The sequence below is a fragment of the Notechis scutatus genome, chromosome 1, assembly GCF_049901735.1.
Source record: "Notechis scutatus isolate UNSWTSFEM ecotype Mainland chromosome 1, rNotScu1.2, whole genome shotgun sequence".
NCBI classification, from domain to species: Eukaryota; Metazoa; Chordata; class Lepidosauria; order Squamata; family Elapidae; genus Notechis; species Notechis scutatus.
Window position 1 is genome coordinate 13,170,957 of NC_142009.1, and position 18,366 is coordinate 13,189,322.

The 18,366-nt window shown below is 44.0% G+C and overlaps 1 protein-coding gene across 2 annotated transcripts in view; it reads right to left on the reverse strand.

The window, feature by feature from the left end:
• Positions 1-18,366, reverse strand: part of CLUH (CLUH binding protein of NUMT mRNA) — a 94,669-nt gene that overhangs the window by 16,491 nt on the left and 59,812 nt on the right. For both annotated transcript variants that reach the window (XM_087957316.1, XM_087957322.1), the window contains exons 11-18: positions 15,257-15,483; positions 13,514-13,618; positions 13,208-13,308; positions 10,373-10,525; positions 7,733-7,795; positions 5,723-5,967; positions 2,075-2,159; positions 981-1,134 (exon numbers count right to left, since the gene is read on the reverse strand). In XM_087957316.1, the coding sequence (XP_087813442.1) occupies positions 981-1,134; positions 2,075-2,159; positions 5,723-5,967; positions 7,733-7,795; positions 10,373-10,525; positions 13,208-13,308; positions 13,514-13,618; positions 15,257-15,483 (1,133 nt within the window). The remainder of the gene's footprint in view (positions 1-980; positions 1,135-2,074; positions 2,160-5,722; positions 5,968-7,732; positions 7,796-10,372; positions 10,526-13,207; positions 13,309-13,513; positions 13,619-15,256; positions 15,484-18,366) is intronic.

The window sequence follows — 18,366 nt, forward strand, 5'->3', positions numbered from 1 at the left end:
TCCTGCCTTTATTATTTTTATAAATAACTCAGGACAGCTAACATACCTAATACTCTTTCTCCTCCTATTTTCCCTGCAACAATAAGCCCGTAAGGTGGATTGGGTTGAGAGAGAAAGGGACTGACTTAAAAGTCACCCAGCTGGCTTTCAGGCCCAATTCACAGGCTCCTGGTTTCTAACCTGGTGCCTTAAAATTATAAAATAAATAACTGATTCTTTCTATGGAGATTCTCACTCATACAGCTCATGGTAGTCCCAAAGGTTCTTTTTCAAGAGGTAATTGGACTTTGTTTTTCTTTGAACAACGTTTCGCTTCTCATTCAAGAAGCTTCTTCAGCTCTGACTGGATGATGGAGAATGGAAGGATTCATATTCCTTGCAGTCAGCTGGTCATTTGCATTCTTTTAGAGTCTCGCTGAGGCCGCCTGGAGGTTTTTATCTGTGTTGTCAGGTTCACCTGAGTGGTGCAAAAGGGCGTGGAGCTTTCTTGCAACCGTTGAAAGGAGTAGATTGATATCATATCCTTCGGCATAACCTACCTCCGCAACACACTCCTTTCAACAGTTCCAAGAAGGCTCCACACCCATTTGCACCACTCAGGTGAACCAGAACAACACAGATAAACCTCCAAGTGGCCTCAACGACTCGCTAAAAAGAATGCAATTGACCAGCTGTCTGCAAGGAGTATAAATCCTTCCACTCCCCACCATCCAGTCAGAGCTGAAGAAGCTTCTTGGAAGAGAAGCAAGAAAAATCCAAGAAAAATCAGAAAGTCCAGTTGCCTCTTGAAAAAGCACCTTGGGGACAAAACAATTGAATCCTTGTGGTCTCTATATTCCTGGAACTGAACTTAGGGAAAAAAGGGTACCGTACTCATTTCAAAGGGAACCAACATTGGATTTAATCAGCAACCCACTCCCACCACTGACTGTTCCTTTCCCACGTGAAGCTTGGAAGAGACTTCCATCAGGAGTTCACACCTTGTTGAACTTTTGCCTGCCCACTCTGGAAGAAGTGGAACGCATCCGAAGCTTTGGGGTTGACGTGTTTCACAACGGGGAAAATGTTGAGGACGTCCTCCTCAGTGAATGTTGGCTTGTGACGGTTATCAAAGTTATATTCTTTCAGCAGGATCTGAAATGTACAAAAGCCAGTTTTCTAGACTTTCCTGAAGTCCACAGGAAGACCTATGGAAAAGGACCTCTAGATCACCTTCAGCTACCTAAGGTGGGGTCAGCAACATGTGGCTCTAGAGCTGCATGCGGCTCTTTGGGCCCTCTCCTGCGGCTCCCTGTTGGATGATCCAACCACTGGCTGGCCCCGCCCCGCCCCCGGGTAGGCATGGCTGGTGGGGGTGGTGGTCATGTGACTTGGTGGGAGTGAATGACATTGAGTTGGCCACACCCACCCAGGTTTTGTGGCTCCCGGTGTTTTGTTTTCTGTGGGAAACGGGTCCAAATGGCTCCTTGGATATTTAAGGTTGCAGACCCCTGATCCTAGGGCCTGGACGCTGTGCTGGGATATAGTCCAGGTTTTCAGGAGGGAAGGGCACTTTCCCAGGGAGAATCCCCATTTGTACATGAAGGTTTTTCAAGGAAAGCTTTCACACCTGGGAATATTCTTCCCTTGGAGATGTGGCTGGGCTTGAAGCTACTCTTATTCTAGAAGGCCCAAAAGATGGTCTTTGAACTGGATTTGCCCAAAATATGACAATTTTTTTACATTTGTTATATTTTATGATGTTTCTGATTTATGCTGCGCACGACTCAGAGACGACTAACATTGGGCTGGTATAAAAGAATTCTAAATAATTAATCTCATGACTGTCTCCACCACCCAAATCATGCAGACAAGATGCTAAGGAGATGACCTAAGGTAGCTTTTGTCATCCCGTAGTCTTCAAAACTCTGCCACAGTTAACCTTGCTGGCTGGAGAATGGCATACTGGGAAGGTGTGCAGGTTGAAAAGGCGAGCTTGTGCATGAAATATTAGCGACTTCCTGGGTTCCTTAGAATTAGGTTGAAGAAGTGAGGTGTGGCGAACAGAACAATGATTTACGCATGCCGATCTCACCTGAATTCCAGTTTTGAGAGAAATCTCCCGCAACAGGGTAATCTTCTGTATGTTGTACATTTCTACTGCTTGATCAACGCTTTCGCTGCAAAAGGAAATAGACGTCAAGAGGAGGAAGCAGAAAACGAAGCAGATCAAGTATCGACAAGCTCCTCCATTAAGGTAAAGATGCTCCTTTGAGATCCAAGCCAGTAGCAACACTATGGAAGCAGTGTAGCTTTTTCTAGTTTTTTTTTTACCCCCCTCCAATTACTTGGTATTAGTAGTCCTCGAGTTATGACAATTCACTTAGCGACTATTCAAAAGAATGATGTTTAAAAAAAAGTGACCTAGGCTGAAGTCTAGCTCAGGGGGCTAATGCTACAAAGATCCTGGTTCTTGCAGAATGGAAAATCAGCACATAAAAGTGACACAGCTGGAACAGAATTTTGGCCAAGTTGAAAAATTTGTTTCGGCACAGTAATTTCAGCAAATGTTGATTGGACAGAAGCTGCATCAGCAGGAACATTTATTTTATTAAATTTATTATCTGCTGCTCAACTCACTTTGCAAAGCAACTGTGGGTGGTTTACAATTAGATGAGAGGACCTTGTGGAGAGGCTCTACCAATTTCCTAAGGATGGCGGTGGGGTTTTCAGAGTTAGTTGTCCCTGCCCAAAAAAACCTTCTCCAGGTTTGCTCTCTCCCTTACCTTTAGAGAGCTTCCTACTTCTCCCAAAATCTCCAGAAAGATGTTAATCCTAAATTAAGGGGACGTCCTTACTTGGAGGCTGCCCAGTCCTCGTTCTCTCTCTGAGATGGCACTGCCCAAAATCAATGGCAAATGATACAACAGGGATGCAACTTTCCATTTGAAAGCTTATCAAACACTTCATATGCTCAATGATCTTGTAATGGTGGAAAGAGCGAAAAACAAGAGGGATGACTCTTGTCATTCCCTATGGCTCTTGATCAGTGATGTCAAACTCAATTTCATTGAGGGCCACATCAAGGTGTGGTTGATCTTGGGAGGCGGGGCAAGCATGGCTGCCTGGATGGGCGTGGCTGACTGGGTGGGCGTGGCCAGCTTGACGCCATTCCCCAAAACTGCTGGCATGTTTCCTCTTCACATTGGGGAGATTGGGCTGAAGCTATGCTGGCCCGATGTTTCCCCTTTGCATTGGGTAGACAGGGCCAAAAGATGTGGACTGGCCCCTTACATTTTCCAGGACCACATCGAGGGCCAGATACGGCCCACGAGCATCGTGTTTGACACCCCTGTTCTTGATAGACAAACGTCTTTACAGATCCTAAAAAGCTGCCTACGTGTCTGATGGCTTCCATGATTGATAGCTAAGGATTTTTCAACTTATAATGTACTAGATCCAGCCTCCTATAACAGAGTTTCTCAAACTTGGCTGCTATTGAGGATGGGTGAATTTCAATGCTCAGAATTCCCCAGCCAGCAATGCATCCTGGGAGTTGAAACCCATTCATCTTCAACTTGCTACGGTTGAGAAAAGGGGCTCTAGAATCAAGGAAGGTTATGTAGTGCCAAGGGACACAACAGAAGCATCCTGCTGGATTCTGGATCTGCTCACAGCTTGGATGTGACAGCCACTGTATACAGAAAGGGTCTAGAAGGGAAAATAGGCTACTGGTAGTTCTCGACTTACAACAATTCATTTAGTGACCACTCAAAGTTACAACGGCACTGATAAAAGTGACTTATGGCCATTTTTCACACGCTTGCAGCAACCCCAGAATCATGTGATCAAAATTCAGGCTACTTGGCAACTGCTTCGTATTTATGATGGTTGCAGAGTCCTGGGGTCATGGGGTCACTTTTTGCAACCTTCTGACAAGCCAAGTTCAATGGGGAAGCCAGATTAACTGAACAACTGTATTATTAACTTAACAAACCACAGTGATTCACTGTTAACAACTGTGAAAAGACGGGTCATAAAATGAGGCAAAATTCACTGAGCAACTGTTTTGCTCAGCAACAGAAATTTCACTGAAACATCTGTAAAATACCCAAAGGCACTGAGATCTTAAATTGTACACTGCTGGCTTGATCTCGAAGTCAAATTCAGCCTTTGCTTATCAATGGAGACCGAGTGGAGCAAGTGGCCAGTTTTAAGTTTCTGGGTGTTACCATAAAAGAGGACCTGTCCTGGGGTGCTCACATTGCAGCCCTGGTCAAAAGGGCCCAGCAGTGGTTATACTACCTGAGACTTCTCAGAAAACAACAACTGAATGAAAAACTGCTGGTGACCTTCTACCGCTGCATCATAGAGAGTATTTTAACTTATCGTACCTCTGTATGGTTTGCCAATTGCACAGTGGCAGATAGGAAAGCACTCCAGAGCAGCAGTCGCCAACTGGTGGGCCGTGAGAAAATTTTGGTGGGCAGCAGAAAAATCTCACCCCCAGAGCACCCCCACAAAGCAATTAATCCAGGCTGCGCAGAAACACAGGGCTGCGCCACCCACGGGGAACCCTCCCCCCCCCCACTCACTCCTTACCCGGTAAACTTGCCTGCTAAATTGCTATTTTTCCTTTTTCCAACCATCAGCTGTTCTGCTGTGCCAGGAGATTTAGATTAGCTAGGAAGCAGGAAATGGTTGCATTTCTTGCTTTCTAGCTAGTCTCTAGATCTTTGGCTCAGCACAGCCGAAACCTCCCTTAGGACTGAAGGTTTGCTTGCAAGCAAATTCAGTGCAGACTCACCGCAAGCAAATTTGAGAGACTGAGCTAGCCGATGGCAGAGATAGATAGATCACTGAATGATTCTGTGAGCAACTCAATCTGCCTGCTTTGCCTGATTTTGGGTAAAAGTTGCTCTTTTTTATAAAAAAATCAATATTTACATGCGTGGTGTGTTGTGAGTTAATTTTGTGAGTTTGCTTGCAAGCAAATTTTATGTGACAGACTGAGCTAGCTAATGGCAGATAGATAGATCTCTGAATGAATCTGTGAGCAACTCAATCTGCCTGCCTGCTTTGCCTGATTTTGGGTAAAATTTGTTCTTTTTTTATAAAAAAAATCAATATTTATATAAATATTTATAATATTTACATACAAGCCATGCCCAGCCAGTCACATGACCACCAAGCCACACCCACAAATTAGGCCACACCCACAGAACAGTTAGTGGTCCCTGGGATCTAAAATTATGAGTTTGGTGGTCCCTGAGGTCCAAAAGGTTGGCAACCCCTGCTCCAGAGGGTTAATGTCATTGCCCAGAAGATCATTGGTTGTCCTCTCCCCTCTTTGGAAGAGCTTTATAGCTCCCGCTGCCTTAAGGAAGTTCAAAACATTCTCAAAGATCCATCTCATCCTGGGCACCCTTTTTTTGAACTATTACCATCTGGCAGACGGTACAGGATAATAAAAACAAGGACAAATAGGCTGGGGAAAAAAAGCTTCTATCCCAGGGCAGTAGCTCTTTTATATTCTACTGTTTAGTGCAGTGTTGGTGTGGTGTTGGGAATTTTCAGTTCAATGTGTGGAGTGTGAAGGATGTCTATTTGTGTTTATTTTCATGGTCATGAGGTGCACTGAAGATGGTGTTTGATTTCATTGTACGAGGTGCAATGACAATAAAGTAAACTAAACTAAACTAAAAAAAATGGAGTGCAATTGCCCCCTTTATTTTCCACTCACATTTCCAGGCCAAAGTCGAAGTAACTCTTGGCTTCTGAGCAAATATTCTTCCACAGCTCCTGGGGACTCATCACAGCCCAGGCGGTGTTGTCGGCAGTGCCCAAGTTCCGGTTTTTCCTTCTCTTGTTCTTCTTCCGGGAGACCAGCTCATCGACAGGAAGGTGACCCACAGGGTTAGGGAAGGAGCTTAGGAAGCAGTTGAGGAAGTGACTGATGGCAGCTGATAACCCTGAGAGTTCGACTCCCTGCAGGGGAAAGAGAAGAGCCGGGGTTGGTCGAGGGTTCTTATTTTTTTTTTTTTGCCACCAGGTCTTATTTTGGGGGGATGCCATCCACTGACTAACCTCACTTGTCCGTGTCAGCTCGGCCTCCTTTTCGCTGTCGGAGGCCTTCAGGAACTTCTTCTGCATCCGGCAAGGATTTCCCGAAGGTCTCTGCAGCCAATAACAGAGCTCCGGATCGATCCAGAGCTTTGTTATCAGCTACAAAGGCCTCCAGGAAAACCTTGCCAGCCTTGCTGGCTGTTGAAGAAATGGGCCGGCAAGGCAGGTGTCGGGGTGTGTGAGGCCTGTCCAAAGATAAGTAGTAGGGCAGCTCTACCACCATCCGATCCCCACCCTAGCTTAATTTTTACCCGTCTACTCTAGAGTGGATGGGATCTTAATTAGGGCTTATTTGGGGGGTAGGGCTTATATTGGGCTCACGTGTAAAATTCAAGCTAGGACTTACTTTCAGGGTAGGTTGTATTTTCAGGGAAACAGGGTATTATGGGGAGGGGTGTTGTTTATTTGCATCCTGCCTTTCTTATTTTTACAAATAACTCAAGGTGGCGAACAGATTCAAACACACACCTTCCTCCTATTTTCCACACAAAACAGCAACCCGGTGAGGTGGATTGAGCTGAGAGAGAAGGATCGGCCCAAAGTCACCCAGCTGGCTTTCATGCAGAAGATGGGACTAGACCTCCCAGTCTCCTGGGGATTGGCCCAAAAGTCACCCAGCCATCTCTCATGGCTAAGGCAGGATTAGAACTCACAGTCTCTTCAGGATTATCTCAAAGTCACCCAGCTGGCTTTCAAGGGGCTTAAAAGTGATGACTTTCATGGCTAAAGCGGGACTTGAACTCATAGCCTCCTGCTTTCTAGTCTGGTGCCTGAACCACGAAACCACTAAAGCAAACGGACTGCTTCTCTTTTGCACTATTAAAAGGTTAGTGCAAAAAACCCCAAAACCTCAGAGAGGTGTTATACTGTAAACCGGAGGGTCAAACTCGCATCGTCACAGTGGCTTCACGTGACCTATTGTGACTTTCCCCCCCCATTGGCTAAACTGGGCATGGATGTGGTCAGCACGCGATGCATCCGGCCCTCGAATCTGACAACCATGCTCAACAATTGGGGAACCTGGCTTGTAGATGAGACACTGGTTTAGAAAATGTTTCATCTGCACATACAGTAAATGTGCGGGGATGTTTGTGAGTCATGAGTTAGCATGCAAAAACAAAACAAAAAAACAACATTTTAGTAAAGTGTCTTTATTCCAGAAATAAATCCAAACAAGATTGCACAGTGTCCCAAGATCTGACTAACCAAGAATGCTAGCTAAATTTACACCTTTACTCAAGGAGAAACTTTTTTTAGCTGTGCCAAAAACATTGCTGCAGAATCCACAACCTTCATCTGTTTCCCCCCAACCTTTTCCTCTGCTTTTTAAGAGGAAACGCCAGGGAAGATGGGAACCTGAGTGAGAAATCTTTGCAACAGATGCATGCATGCATGCAAATGTTGCTGCCCCCTCCACAGAGGCCTGTACCTATTTTAGGTCCTAATGAGATTGCATTTCCAGTTGCTAGGCAACAGTCCCAAGGGCCTAATGAGGGAATGGCTTCTCTTAGTTCCAGGAAGGAGACTTTGGGGTGGGGGGTGGGGGGGGGAGAGAGAGAGACAGATAATCACACTAAGGAAAGGGAAGCAAGTGACGACATTTGGAGTTGGATAACCCAATTCATACCTGCAGGTATATCTTGAAGATGTGCTTGGCTGACCGAGTGATCAGTTCTGTGATTCCTATTTTCTGCATTCCAAAGAACAAAAGCAGTTATTATAAAAAAGGTAGGGGCTGGCCTATTAAAACAAAACTTCTCCAATTCTACATATGACCTTGCTTTGTATTCTTTTTCTCAAAGACAGAAATAATTCTGGATTCCTGATCTGGGGCTTATTGGCATGTTAGAACTACATCTCCCAGAATTCCTAGGCTCTTGCTCAGGTTGGTTCGAAATTCAGGAAACGTAGCACTTTCCTTAAAAGGAAGAATTGTAGAAGTCCCAGGTTGCAGGAGTCACAAACTACCCCCGTTTGAGACTGGTGACTTTTCTAAATTAGGTGATCTGCAATTGACAGTTTCAAAATAACAAATTTTTAGTTTTTTTTAAGGTTTTCCCCACACCTTTTATGATTTTTATACATAATTCAAGGTGGCAAAAACACTAATACTCCTATTTCCCCCCACAACCATAACCCAGTGAGGTGCGTTGGGGGGGAAGGAGAAGGAGAGAAAGAGAGAGAGGGGGGGAGGGAGGGAGAGGGAGTGAGTGTGTGTGTGTGTGTGAGAGACTGGCACATAGTCACCCAGCTGGCTTTCATGTCAAAGTCAGGACTTGAACTCACAGTGTCCTGCTTTCTAGTCTGGTGCTTTAACTGCCACACCAAACTGGGTTTCTTAATGGAGCTTTTCAGCTCAAATCCTGCTTGACTTTGTTATTTCATAGCATCACTGAATGAAGACTTAGTTACCCTACGGACTATGTTCACGCCATACACTTTCCCAGAGCAATTAAAAACACAGTGGCGGTATCTGCATAATTAGTTTTAACCTTGATTTGTTTTTCTAGGTTAGCATACTATGCAAACCCAGGCTTTGGGTTAATTGATGATTCAAGTTTTGGGGAAATCTAAAAAACAGATTAATTCTATAACTAGCTTGTGGCTACAATCCGTGAGTTGAGACAAACTGCTTGGTGTGAACTTTTAAACAGAGTCTTGTTGAAAACCTAGGTTGCACTTGATGAGAATTCAGCCTTTCTCAATCTAGATGGGGTTTGACTACAATTCCCATCAACTTTAGGGTGCAAATTAGTCAGGCAATATGACTGTTCTTGTTCCTTAACGTATTCTGAGGTAAACTGCTGCTGAATATGAAGGCTTCATCTGACAAACCTGTGTAATAGGTTAACACATTAGTCTACTGTATTTGGCTACACTGGAGGTAGCGAAATCCATCTATGGTCTCCCAAGTCTTTCTCTGTATCTCGGAGAATCTGCAGATTCTTTCTAGAACTTTTCAACCTTCTTCTTGCTTTGTAGATCAAAATGTCAGCCGTAAGTTCTGAAGTTCCAAGTAATAGGAAGTCATAGCAGAGATGTTCCCTATGGTTCCTGAGCCACTGCTATCAACACACCAATCTCTAACCAGGAAAACCTTTATTTTTATGTAGAAGCCATCAGGGGTCCTAAAGGTGCTTTTTCAGGAGGTAACTGGACTTTCTGGTTTTTCTTTGAAAGACATTTTGCTTCTCATTCAAGAAGCTTCTTCAGCTCTGACTGGATGGTGGGGAATGGAAAGATTTATATTCCATTTATATTTATATCCCATTCCCTACCACCCAGTCAGAGCCGAAGAAGCTTCTCAGATGAGAAGCGAAAGATCTTCAAAGAAAAACCAAGTAAGTCCAGTTGCCCCTTGAAAAAGCACTTTTGGGACAACCATGACCTGGATGACTGAGAATCTCCATAGACAACAAGCCATCAGGTGGAGAAGAAACACAGATAGGGCAAATTGTCCCCATGACAGCAAGCAATAGTTTAAAAGGTGGCTGTTTGTAGCTAGGAGGGCCTTCACACAATTACAAGTTATGTACCAGTTATGCCCACTCCTGGAACCAACGTGACCTTCTCACCATCACTCATGCCCTGGTAACTTCCTGTCTGGGTTATTGTAAGGCATTCTACATGGGGCTGCCCTTGAAAAGTATTTGGAAGCTTCAGAGATGCTTCAAAATGCAGTAGCCTGAACAGTTTTGCAAAAAGACTTGTGCGTGTGTCACCTCTTCTGCGGGAGCTGAACTGGCTGTCAATAAGCTTCCAGGTACAATCCAAGGCATTGGATTATCACCCCTTTAAAGCCCTACGTGGCTTGGGTCCAGTCTATTTGAAGGACTGCTTCTCCCCCTATTTCATCCACCTGGCTCATCAGGACAGGAAGGCAAGGTATCTTGTGGGTCCCGTCAATTAGGAACGTACATCTGGTGGGACCCTGAAAAAGGAGCCCCCTCAGGGGGTGGCCCCTTCTCTGTGGAAAACTATTCCCCCTGAGATATGAATGACACCCACCCCTCCACCCTCTTCTGCCTTTCTGAAAGACCTCAAAAGTGTGGGATTTATCTGGGGACCGCAAATGGTGATGGAGCCAAGGTCGATATGGTTGTGTTGCTGTTGCCATAGGGTTGGGATGCGGGTTTTATGCCTTTTTATGCTTAACCTTGTGAAGCTGCCTCGATGCATCTGGATATGAATTGGATGGCCATGCACATTTGTTTAATTAATTAATTGACAAATGAGAGGGGGAAAAAACAACAACCGGGAGGCTTACATGAATGTGATCGAGTTGATTCTGGGCGGGAGTTTCCATGATGAAGGTGACCACTTTCCCCAGGTAGCGCATGTTGATCCCCCGCTGATGCATGGCTTCTGCCAAGGTGGTGCCATCCATTGGCAACATGGTGTGGTCGAGGCAGTCCTTGACCTTCAAGGGAAAATAAAAGTGAAGAGGGGAAGAGAGCCTCGGTCGGAGAACAGCAAGGCAGTAGCAGGTGGGGCCAACCGCTTCCTGTCTCCGCTTTCAACCTCTGGGGGTTCTTAAGAAGAAACTGGACATCCGCCTACCTAGGATGGGTTAATTAGTTTCTTATGATTTGTGGTTGTGATTAGTTTCTTATGATGGTTTAATTAGCACAGGTAGTCCTCAATTTACAACAGTTCCCTTAGAGATCGTTTGAAATTACAATGGCACTGAAAAAAGTGACTTATGACCATTTTTTCACACTTATGACCTTTGCAACATCCCCGTGGTCACATGATTTTACTTTCGGATGCTTGACAGCTGACTCACGTCTATGACAGCTGCAACCTTCTAATAAGAAAAGTCAAGGGGGGGGAAGCCGGATTCACTTAACAACCGTGTTTACCAATTGAACAACTTCAGTGATTCACTTAACAACGGTAGCAAGGAAAGTCGTAAAATGGGGCAAAACACACGTAACAAATTTCTTAGCAACATAAATTTTGGGCTCAGTTGTGGTCCTAAGTTGAGGACCACCTGTATCTTATGATTGAAGATGATTGTATTTTAGGATTATGATCATGATTCATCCCTCGTTGCTTGTCTGTACACTGAGAGCTCGTACACCAGAGACAAATTCCTTGTGTCCAATCACACTTGGCCAATAAAGAATTCTATTCTATTCTACTTTCCCTCTCCATTGTTGGCATGGACAAGAGTGGGGGTCTCCAACCTCGGCCACTTTTAAGACTTGTGGACTTCAACTCCCAGAATTTCTCAGCCAACATGAGAGTTGGAAGTCCACAAGTCTTAAAAGTGGCCAAGGTTGGAGTCCCCTGGACTAAAGGACCCTGGTGGTCTCCTCCAACTCCACAAGTTCAATGATATTCTTCTCTTTTCCCATTCCTTAACCATGAGGCTACTGATGAAGGTTTTAATCCACTGCAGTGGCCTTCTGAAATGAGGATGAGAATCACAGGTTGCCAATCCTTGACTCAGAGGACAGTCCAAAGTCATCTTTTTATATCAGATCATCCACAAAAGAGGAGGGGTGTTAAAACCTCCCCCAAATAAGCAGCTTAGCAACCACAGAATATTCAAATTAAGCTTCTGAACACACACAGCCTTCCACCTGGTCAATCACCGGGGAATAATAAAGTAGGACTGTAACTTTGAAGTGGAAGGAAAGAAGATGCAGAGAAGAGGAAGACAGTTTTTCTTCCTCCTCAGCGTAAAACTTTCGGATCTGATGCAAAATCATTGCTGTATTACACAGCCATGGTTTGTCCATCCTTTATCCAACCTGAATGCTTTCCATCCGTGTGGCCTTCAGCTCCCAGAATTCTCCAGCCAACATGGTGGCCAGTGCTGAGAATTCTGGGAGTTGAGAGTTTATACGTCTAGAAAATACATAGGACGAGGGAGCCTAGTTTAGTCTATGATACCATTCTTTCAGGATATTTAACAGGATGCAAAGTAATGATTATTCATATCAATAATACTCAAAGCTGTTCTATATTATATAAGATCACCTGACACCACGCTGGATTTTACAAAATGGAAAATTCATTAATGACATGGAATTTGCTTTGCTAATTACTTAAAATGTCACGCTGCACATAGACTAACATGTAGTGAGGACAGAACAGTCATGCTTAACAATTGCACAGGATTCACCAAAAATGCCAGAACTGCTGCCATGAGTTAGTACATGACATGAAATCCCACTCTACGACTGTATCACTGAGCAACAGAACTGCCAGTCCCAATTACCAGTGTTAAGTGAGGACGGCCTGTATGCTCTGGGTGCTTGAGCCATCTCAACGACAGCAGATATACAACCAGGATGATAGTGGTGGTAGTGGAGAGTGTATTGCTGAGTTCCAAAAACATGGTCATGTAAATGCAGGACGTGGGGATGGGCCTGGCTATCACAACTGAGTTGTAAGTACCCTTTGGAGAGTCTGTCGTAACTGTGAATGCTTGCTAAACGACCAGTAATAAGTCGAGGACTACCTGAATGTTTTATTTGTAGTTATTTTTTCTTAAAAAACAACAACACGGAATTAGCTGTTCTGAATTGCATGTTAGATGGCTCGTACTATGCAGTGATTAACTATATTAAATATCAAATTTCACACAGATAAGCCTCTTTGACCCCTCTTTCTGAGCTGTGGTGACGCCGTGGTTAGAATGCAGTATTGCAGGCTAATTCCTCCGACTGCCAGCAGTTCGATTCTCACCAGGCTCAAGGTTGACTCAGCCTTCCATCCTTCTGAGGTGGGTAATATGAGGACCCAGATTGTTGGGGACAATATGCTGACTCTGTAAACCGCTTAGAGAGGGCTGTAAAGCGGTATATAAGTCTAAGTGCTAGCGCTACATTACTTTTGTGATGAGATTGGAGCATATATTGAATTGAAATATTTATTTGTAACCATAGGTTTTAGCAAAAGTATGTGGTGGAATTAATTTTGTTTCTTTTTGAAGAAATTGGGAATATCAAATATTGGTAGACATGTGTATCGTTATGCATATCAGCCATATCATTTGCAAGCTCCAGATGGTTTTTTTTTTCCCCTTCCCATCCTCTTAACCATGTTGCTTTCTCGAGGCTGTTCCTTAACCTTTTGAATGTTCACTCACCAAGCCTGGAATTTGATACGATACTAGAAAAGCAGCTGCATCCTTCAGTAATCTCTTTTGATCCTGAATTTGCTCTTTGCTGGACTCTGGAAAGCGGACACCTGGGAGACAAGCAGATTGTGTGTGTGTTTTTCCCCCCCTTCCCTCTTTCAGATTAGATCAAAGCAGCCCCGCCTACCCCTCCATCTGCAAACTGCACAAAATCCCACCCTCAGTTCAAGGCTGGGCTGCTGAGATTGACAGCAAAGGGCCAAAGACTAGGACACCTGCTGGAAAATTCCAATCCATCTAAAATACCATCCTCACCTGGAGAGAAGATATCTGGATTAAACCGTATATCAAAGGACGTGTTGCTGATGGAACCAACAGCTTTGCAAGCGTTCTGAATCACTTCTCTGCTTTTGGGGTCCACTGCGTGAGAAAAAAAAAAAAGGAAAAGATGTGAATCAGGGTCCAAGAAACATTTATAGCCATTCAAATGAAAATCAAAGTATATCCGTCAGCAAATAGCTCTCAAAGGAGAAAATGGTTCCTTTTTGTGGACCTGCTGCAAAAAAAAACTACATAAATACTGCAGACATGGGAAACACAAGTACTGTATTTTTTGGACTATAAGATGCTCCGAAGTATAAGATGCACCTAGCATTTGGGGAGGAAAACAAGAAGAAAAAAAAAATTCTGCCTCTGCCTCCCAGCAATTTGCCTCCTTGCAGCAAACAGCAAACAGCCTGTTCAGCTTCAGCACAGTCTGATTAGCACAAGCAGCTGATTGTCAACTGGATCAGCCTCCTGACGATCAGCTGTTTTAGGCTGTAGGGATCGCCATCGCTTATTGCCGTCTCTGGGTGCCCCATTTTCAGCCTCCGCAAGCCCCATTTTTTACCTGTTCCAGGTGGCAGGGATCGCAATGGGCCAAAAATGGGGCACACAAAGGCTGAAAACAGGGCATGCAGAAGCCAAAAATGGGACGTGGAGGCTGAAAATGGGATGCGCGGAGGCAGCAATAGGCAATGGCGATCCCTACAGTCTGAAACAGCTGATCATCGGGAGGCTGATCCAACTGACAATCAGCTGCTTGTGCTAATCAGGTTGTTCTGAAACTGACCAGGGTGTTTGCTGTTTGCTGCAAGGAGGCAAATTGCTGAGAGGCAGAGGCTGAAGGGTGGGTGGGGCGTCAGCAACATTTGCTGTATAAGACGCACAGACATCTCCACCCACTTTTTTTGGGAGGTGGGGAAGTGCATCTTATACACAGAAAAATATGGTACTCAATTTCTCTCAGTCCCAGAGCCCAGGTGGTCCAACTTAACTAGGAATAGAGAGGCTCAGGGCATAGTTCCCACCTCAGAATCAAAGCACCTGGTGAATTTATGCCTATCTCTCTCATTCCAAGAGTCTAAACAATCTGGACTAGGAGTAGAGACCCACATTTGTGTCATGGAAGCTCCCTGAGTGACTTTAGGCCAGAAGTGGGCAACTACGGCCACTTTACGACCTTGGTCGTCAACTCCTAGTATGGCTGGCTCAGGAATTCTGGGAATTGAAGTTCCCAGGTCATAAAGATGCCATAGTTGTCTGTCCCCGTTTTAGGCCAATCTCAGTCATACAGCCATTGTGTTGCAGTGATGAAGGTATCTCACTGGGAGTGAGAAGAATCCAGTTCTAGTCCCTCCCTCAGCCATGGAATCACATAGAACAGGGGTGTCAAACTCATGTTGTCACAGTGGTGTCACATGATATATTGGGACTTTCCCCCCCGCTTTGCTAAAGCAGGCAGGGGCAGGGCTAGCAAGTGGGCCGCGAGTCTGACACCCCATGGGCCGCGAGTTTGACACCCCTGTCATAGAGTAACTATGGGCCAGTCGTTCTCTCTCAACACAACCTATCTGATAAGGTTGCTCTTAGGTGGAAAATGGAAGGATGGACTACTATATATGCTACCTTCAACTTCTGTATGAAAAACAGGATGTAAATCTAACCCTAAATAAAACCACCTAGCGTGTGGAAATGGAGGGCGCTGGTATGGCTTCCCACCACGAGTGTTGATACCTGCTCCATCATCTGATGCGATGGTCTCTGTGAGCTCTTTCACCTGCTCTAGACCAGAAGTATTATCCTCCATCTTGCTGTCTTCTAGCAGAGAGGTCTCCTTGTCTTCTACACCGTTCTCTGGAAAAGTAGTGGGGCTGCCGCCGTTTCCCATCAAGGGGCTACTTGGTTTGTTCGCCTTTTGCTGCATTAACTGCAGAGCAGCCAACTTCATGAACATAAGGTACCTGTTTTAGACGACGGAAGAAGAAGAAAAGAAGAGGAGCTGATTCAAGGAGTAAGGTTGACAGAAGGAGCAGGCCATATTGAGGTATGAGAGACCCGGACTTTCTGGAGAACATTCGGAGCCTACAAAGACATCACAGAAAGCGCTGGAATTAAAAGAGTTGGGATTCTTGGTTTTGCAGCTGCAAAATTTTAAGGCTGGGAATAAGCAACACAAGATCCTTCCATTTCCCTGCGAGACAGACACAGCTGTACCTTTTTGGGGTGGGGGAATGGAGAAGCCAGCCCAAAATCAAGCTGCAGATTTTTAGGATGAAAGCAATTAAATCTGGGTAGTGCAATTTTTCCTAAAACCCCACAGGAAAAAGACCCTCCACTGTTTTTAGGGTACGAATGAACCCAACAAACCAGAATATCTCTATTAAAAATATAGCACTTATATACCGCTTTACAGCCCTCTCTAAGCGGTTTTACAGTCAGCCTTTTGCCCCCCAACACTCTGCGTCCTCATTTTACCTACTTTGGAAAGGATGGAAGGCTGAGTAAACCATGAGCCTGGTGACATTTGAACTACCAAATTGCAGTCAGCTGGCCGTCAGCAGAAGTAGCCTGCAGTACTGCACTCTAACCACCGCGCCACCGCTATATATATAAATAAAACAAAGGTGAATCGCTGCAGTGGTTTACTTAGTAACATGGTTGGTTGTTAAGTGCATTTGGCTTCCCCATAGACTTTGACAGAAGGTGCCCCTAGGGCACTGCAATTGTCATAAATATGAGCCAGTGGGCAACTGTTTGTATTTTGATCATGCGACCATGGGGATTGCTGCAATGGTTGTAAGTGTGAAAAATGGTCACAAGTCACTTTTTTCAGTGCCATTGTAACTTTGGTCATTAAACAAATGATTTTAAGTTGAGGACTAATTAGTAAGGAACCACAAACCCTCGCTTTTCTGAAAACGGCGGTTAAGGTTGAAATAGAACCTGCTTTTTCCTATATATTCAAATTATGGACAGATTTTGCTTCTACATAATAACATTTCAGAAGTGTAGAAGCAACGTATCTGAGCTGCCTCTTCCACCTTTTCAGTCCCAGATTCTCTGCTCTGCAGACAAGCAACTGCTTAAAACAAGGTATTCTTTGTCTCCAACCTGTTTGTAACACCCATCCTCCACTGTTTGGTGTGGCTTTTTCCTATGCTCACTGGAGCATGAATTTCTTACCCCCTTGGGCCACTTCTCAGCTGCAATAGTAAGATTTTAATGTTTAACTGAAGCAACTGAAGAAAAAAAAAGCTGTTGTAAAGACAGGAATGAGTGGAGAAACATTTCTGGAGCTGGAGGCTTTTAACTGCCAATTTTGTGAATGGATTTAACAGCAGGCGTTAAAAAAAAAAAAGAACAACCTCAAAATGACTGCTGCATCCACACGAATGAAGCCACACCCCTTTTTAAGTGTGTCCAAAGGAGGCGTGGCTTTGATCATGTGATTTATAGCTGGGCTTTTCTGACCAAGAGCCACAGATGCCCCTGAAAAGGCACAGCACAATATGATGCAGCATAGAAATCCCATCCAATCTAGAGCAGGGGCCTCCAACCTTGGCAAGTTGAAGTCCTCCAGGCTTAAAGTTGCCAAGGTTGGAGACCCCTGATCTAGAGGATTGCTAGTTTTTTTTTAAATCCATTTGTGCCAGTTGAATTTAGAAATCTAATTTGTCTGCTAATACCCAAACCAGAGGTGCAGATGGATCCCTGAGGTTCCAGCTTTCTTGACACATTCAGATGCATGAACATGCCTCTTTTTGTTCCTGAATTTTCCAGAAATACTGTGCACAAATGTTCACGGTTACATTTTAACAGCAGCCTCAGAATTATTTTAGTTCCCCAGCCTTTCAGAGGATAGTTTTAAAAATGTTGCTTCAAAAAAATACAGAATCGCTGTTCTGTATATTGGTTTAACTAATCATGGTTATTTTATTGAACAATAACCAATTTATATTCAGTTTCAGGGCCAGAATGACTTTAATTTAAGTCATAAAAAAAACCTTGCTAGAATACACAACCAGGGTCAATTTGAGATGGTTAAGTTTTGAGCTTTGCAGAGGAAATTTTGCTAACAAATGAATATCTGGAGTCTTTATTTTCGCTAAAGTGTTATATATAAAAAGTGCTTTGTTTTTAAGAATCACTGGTTGATTTTAATCTATGGACTCAAATGTTGTTGGTACTATATTTGCCTTTGGAATGAAGTGTCAGTAAATCATATACATTATATAAATACATTTTAATAATTAGCAGTTTTATATTTCCTCCCTTTTCTATGCAATTATAAATGTAATAACACACAGAGGCAAAATCTGTAAAATAATGTATTTCTGGTGGGGGTTCTTTCCTCTTAGGTTGTTTTTTAATTATCTTTTCAGTTAATGACTTTAAAATTTAATTGATTTGTGAGCTTCCAGGAAGCTTCAGCTGGTATTTAGGTAAGAAGAAATCTTTTTCGAATAGAAATGCCCTCCTAAGACCTCTGAATAGTTATATGTTGCACAATCAAAAGAGACCCAAAAGTACCCCAAACAGAACCTTAACCATAGCCTGCAACTCCTAATTAAGGAGAATACAGTTAGGCCTCAAGTTACAACCGTTCGTTTAGTGACTGTTCAAGATTACAACTTCATCAAAGGAAATTACTTACGACTTCGCACTTATGACCACTGCAGCATCCTCATGATCATGTGATCAAAATTCGGGCATTTGGCAACCCCGCATGTATTTACAATGGCTGCAGCATTCAGAGGTCACTCGATCGCCATTTGCAACCATCCCAGTCAGTTTCCGATAAGCAAAGGCAATGGGGGAAGTTGGACTCGCTTAATGACCACCTG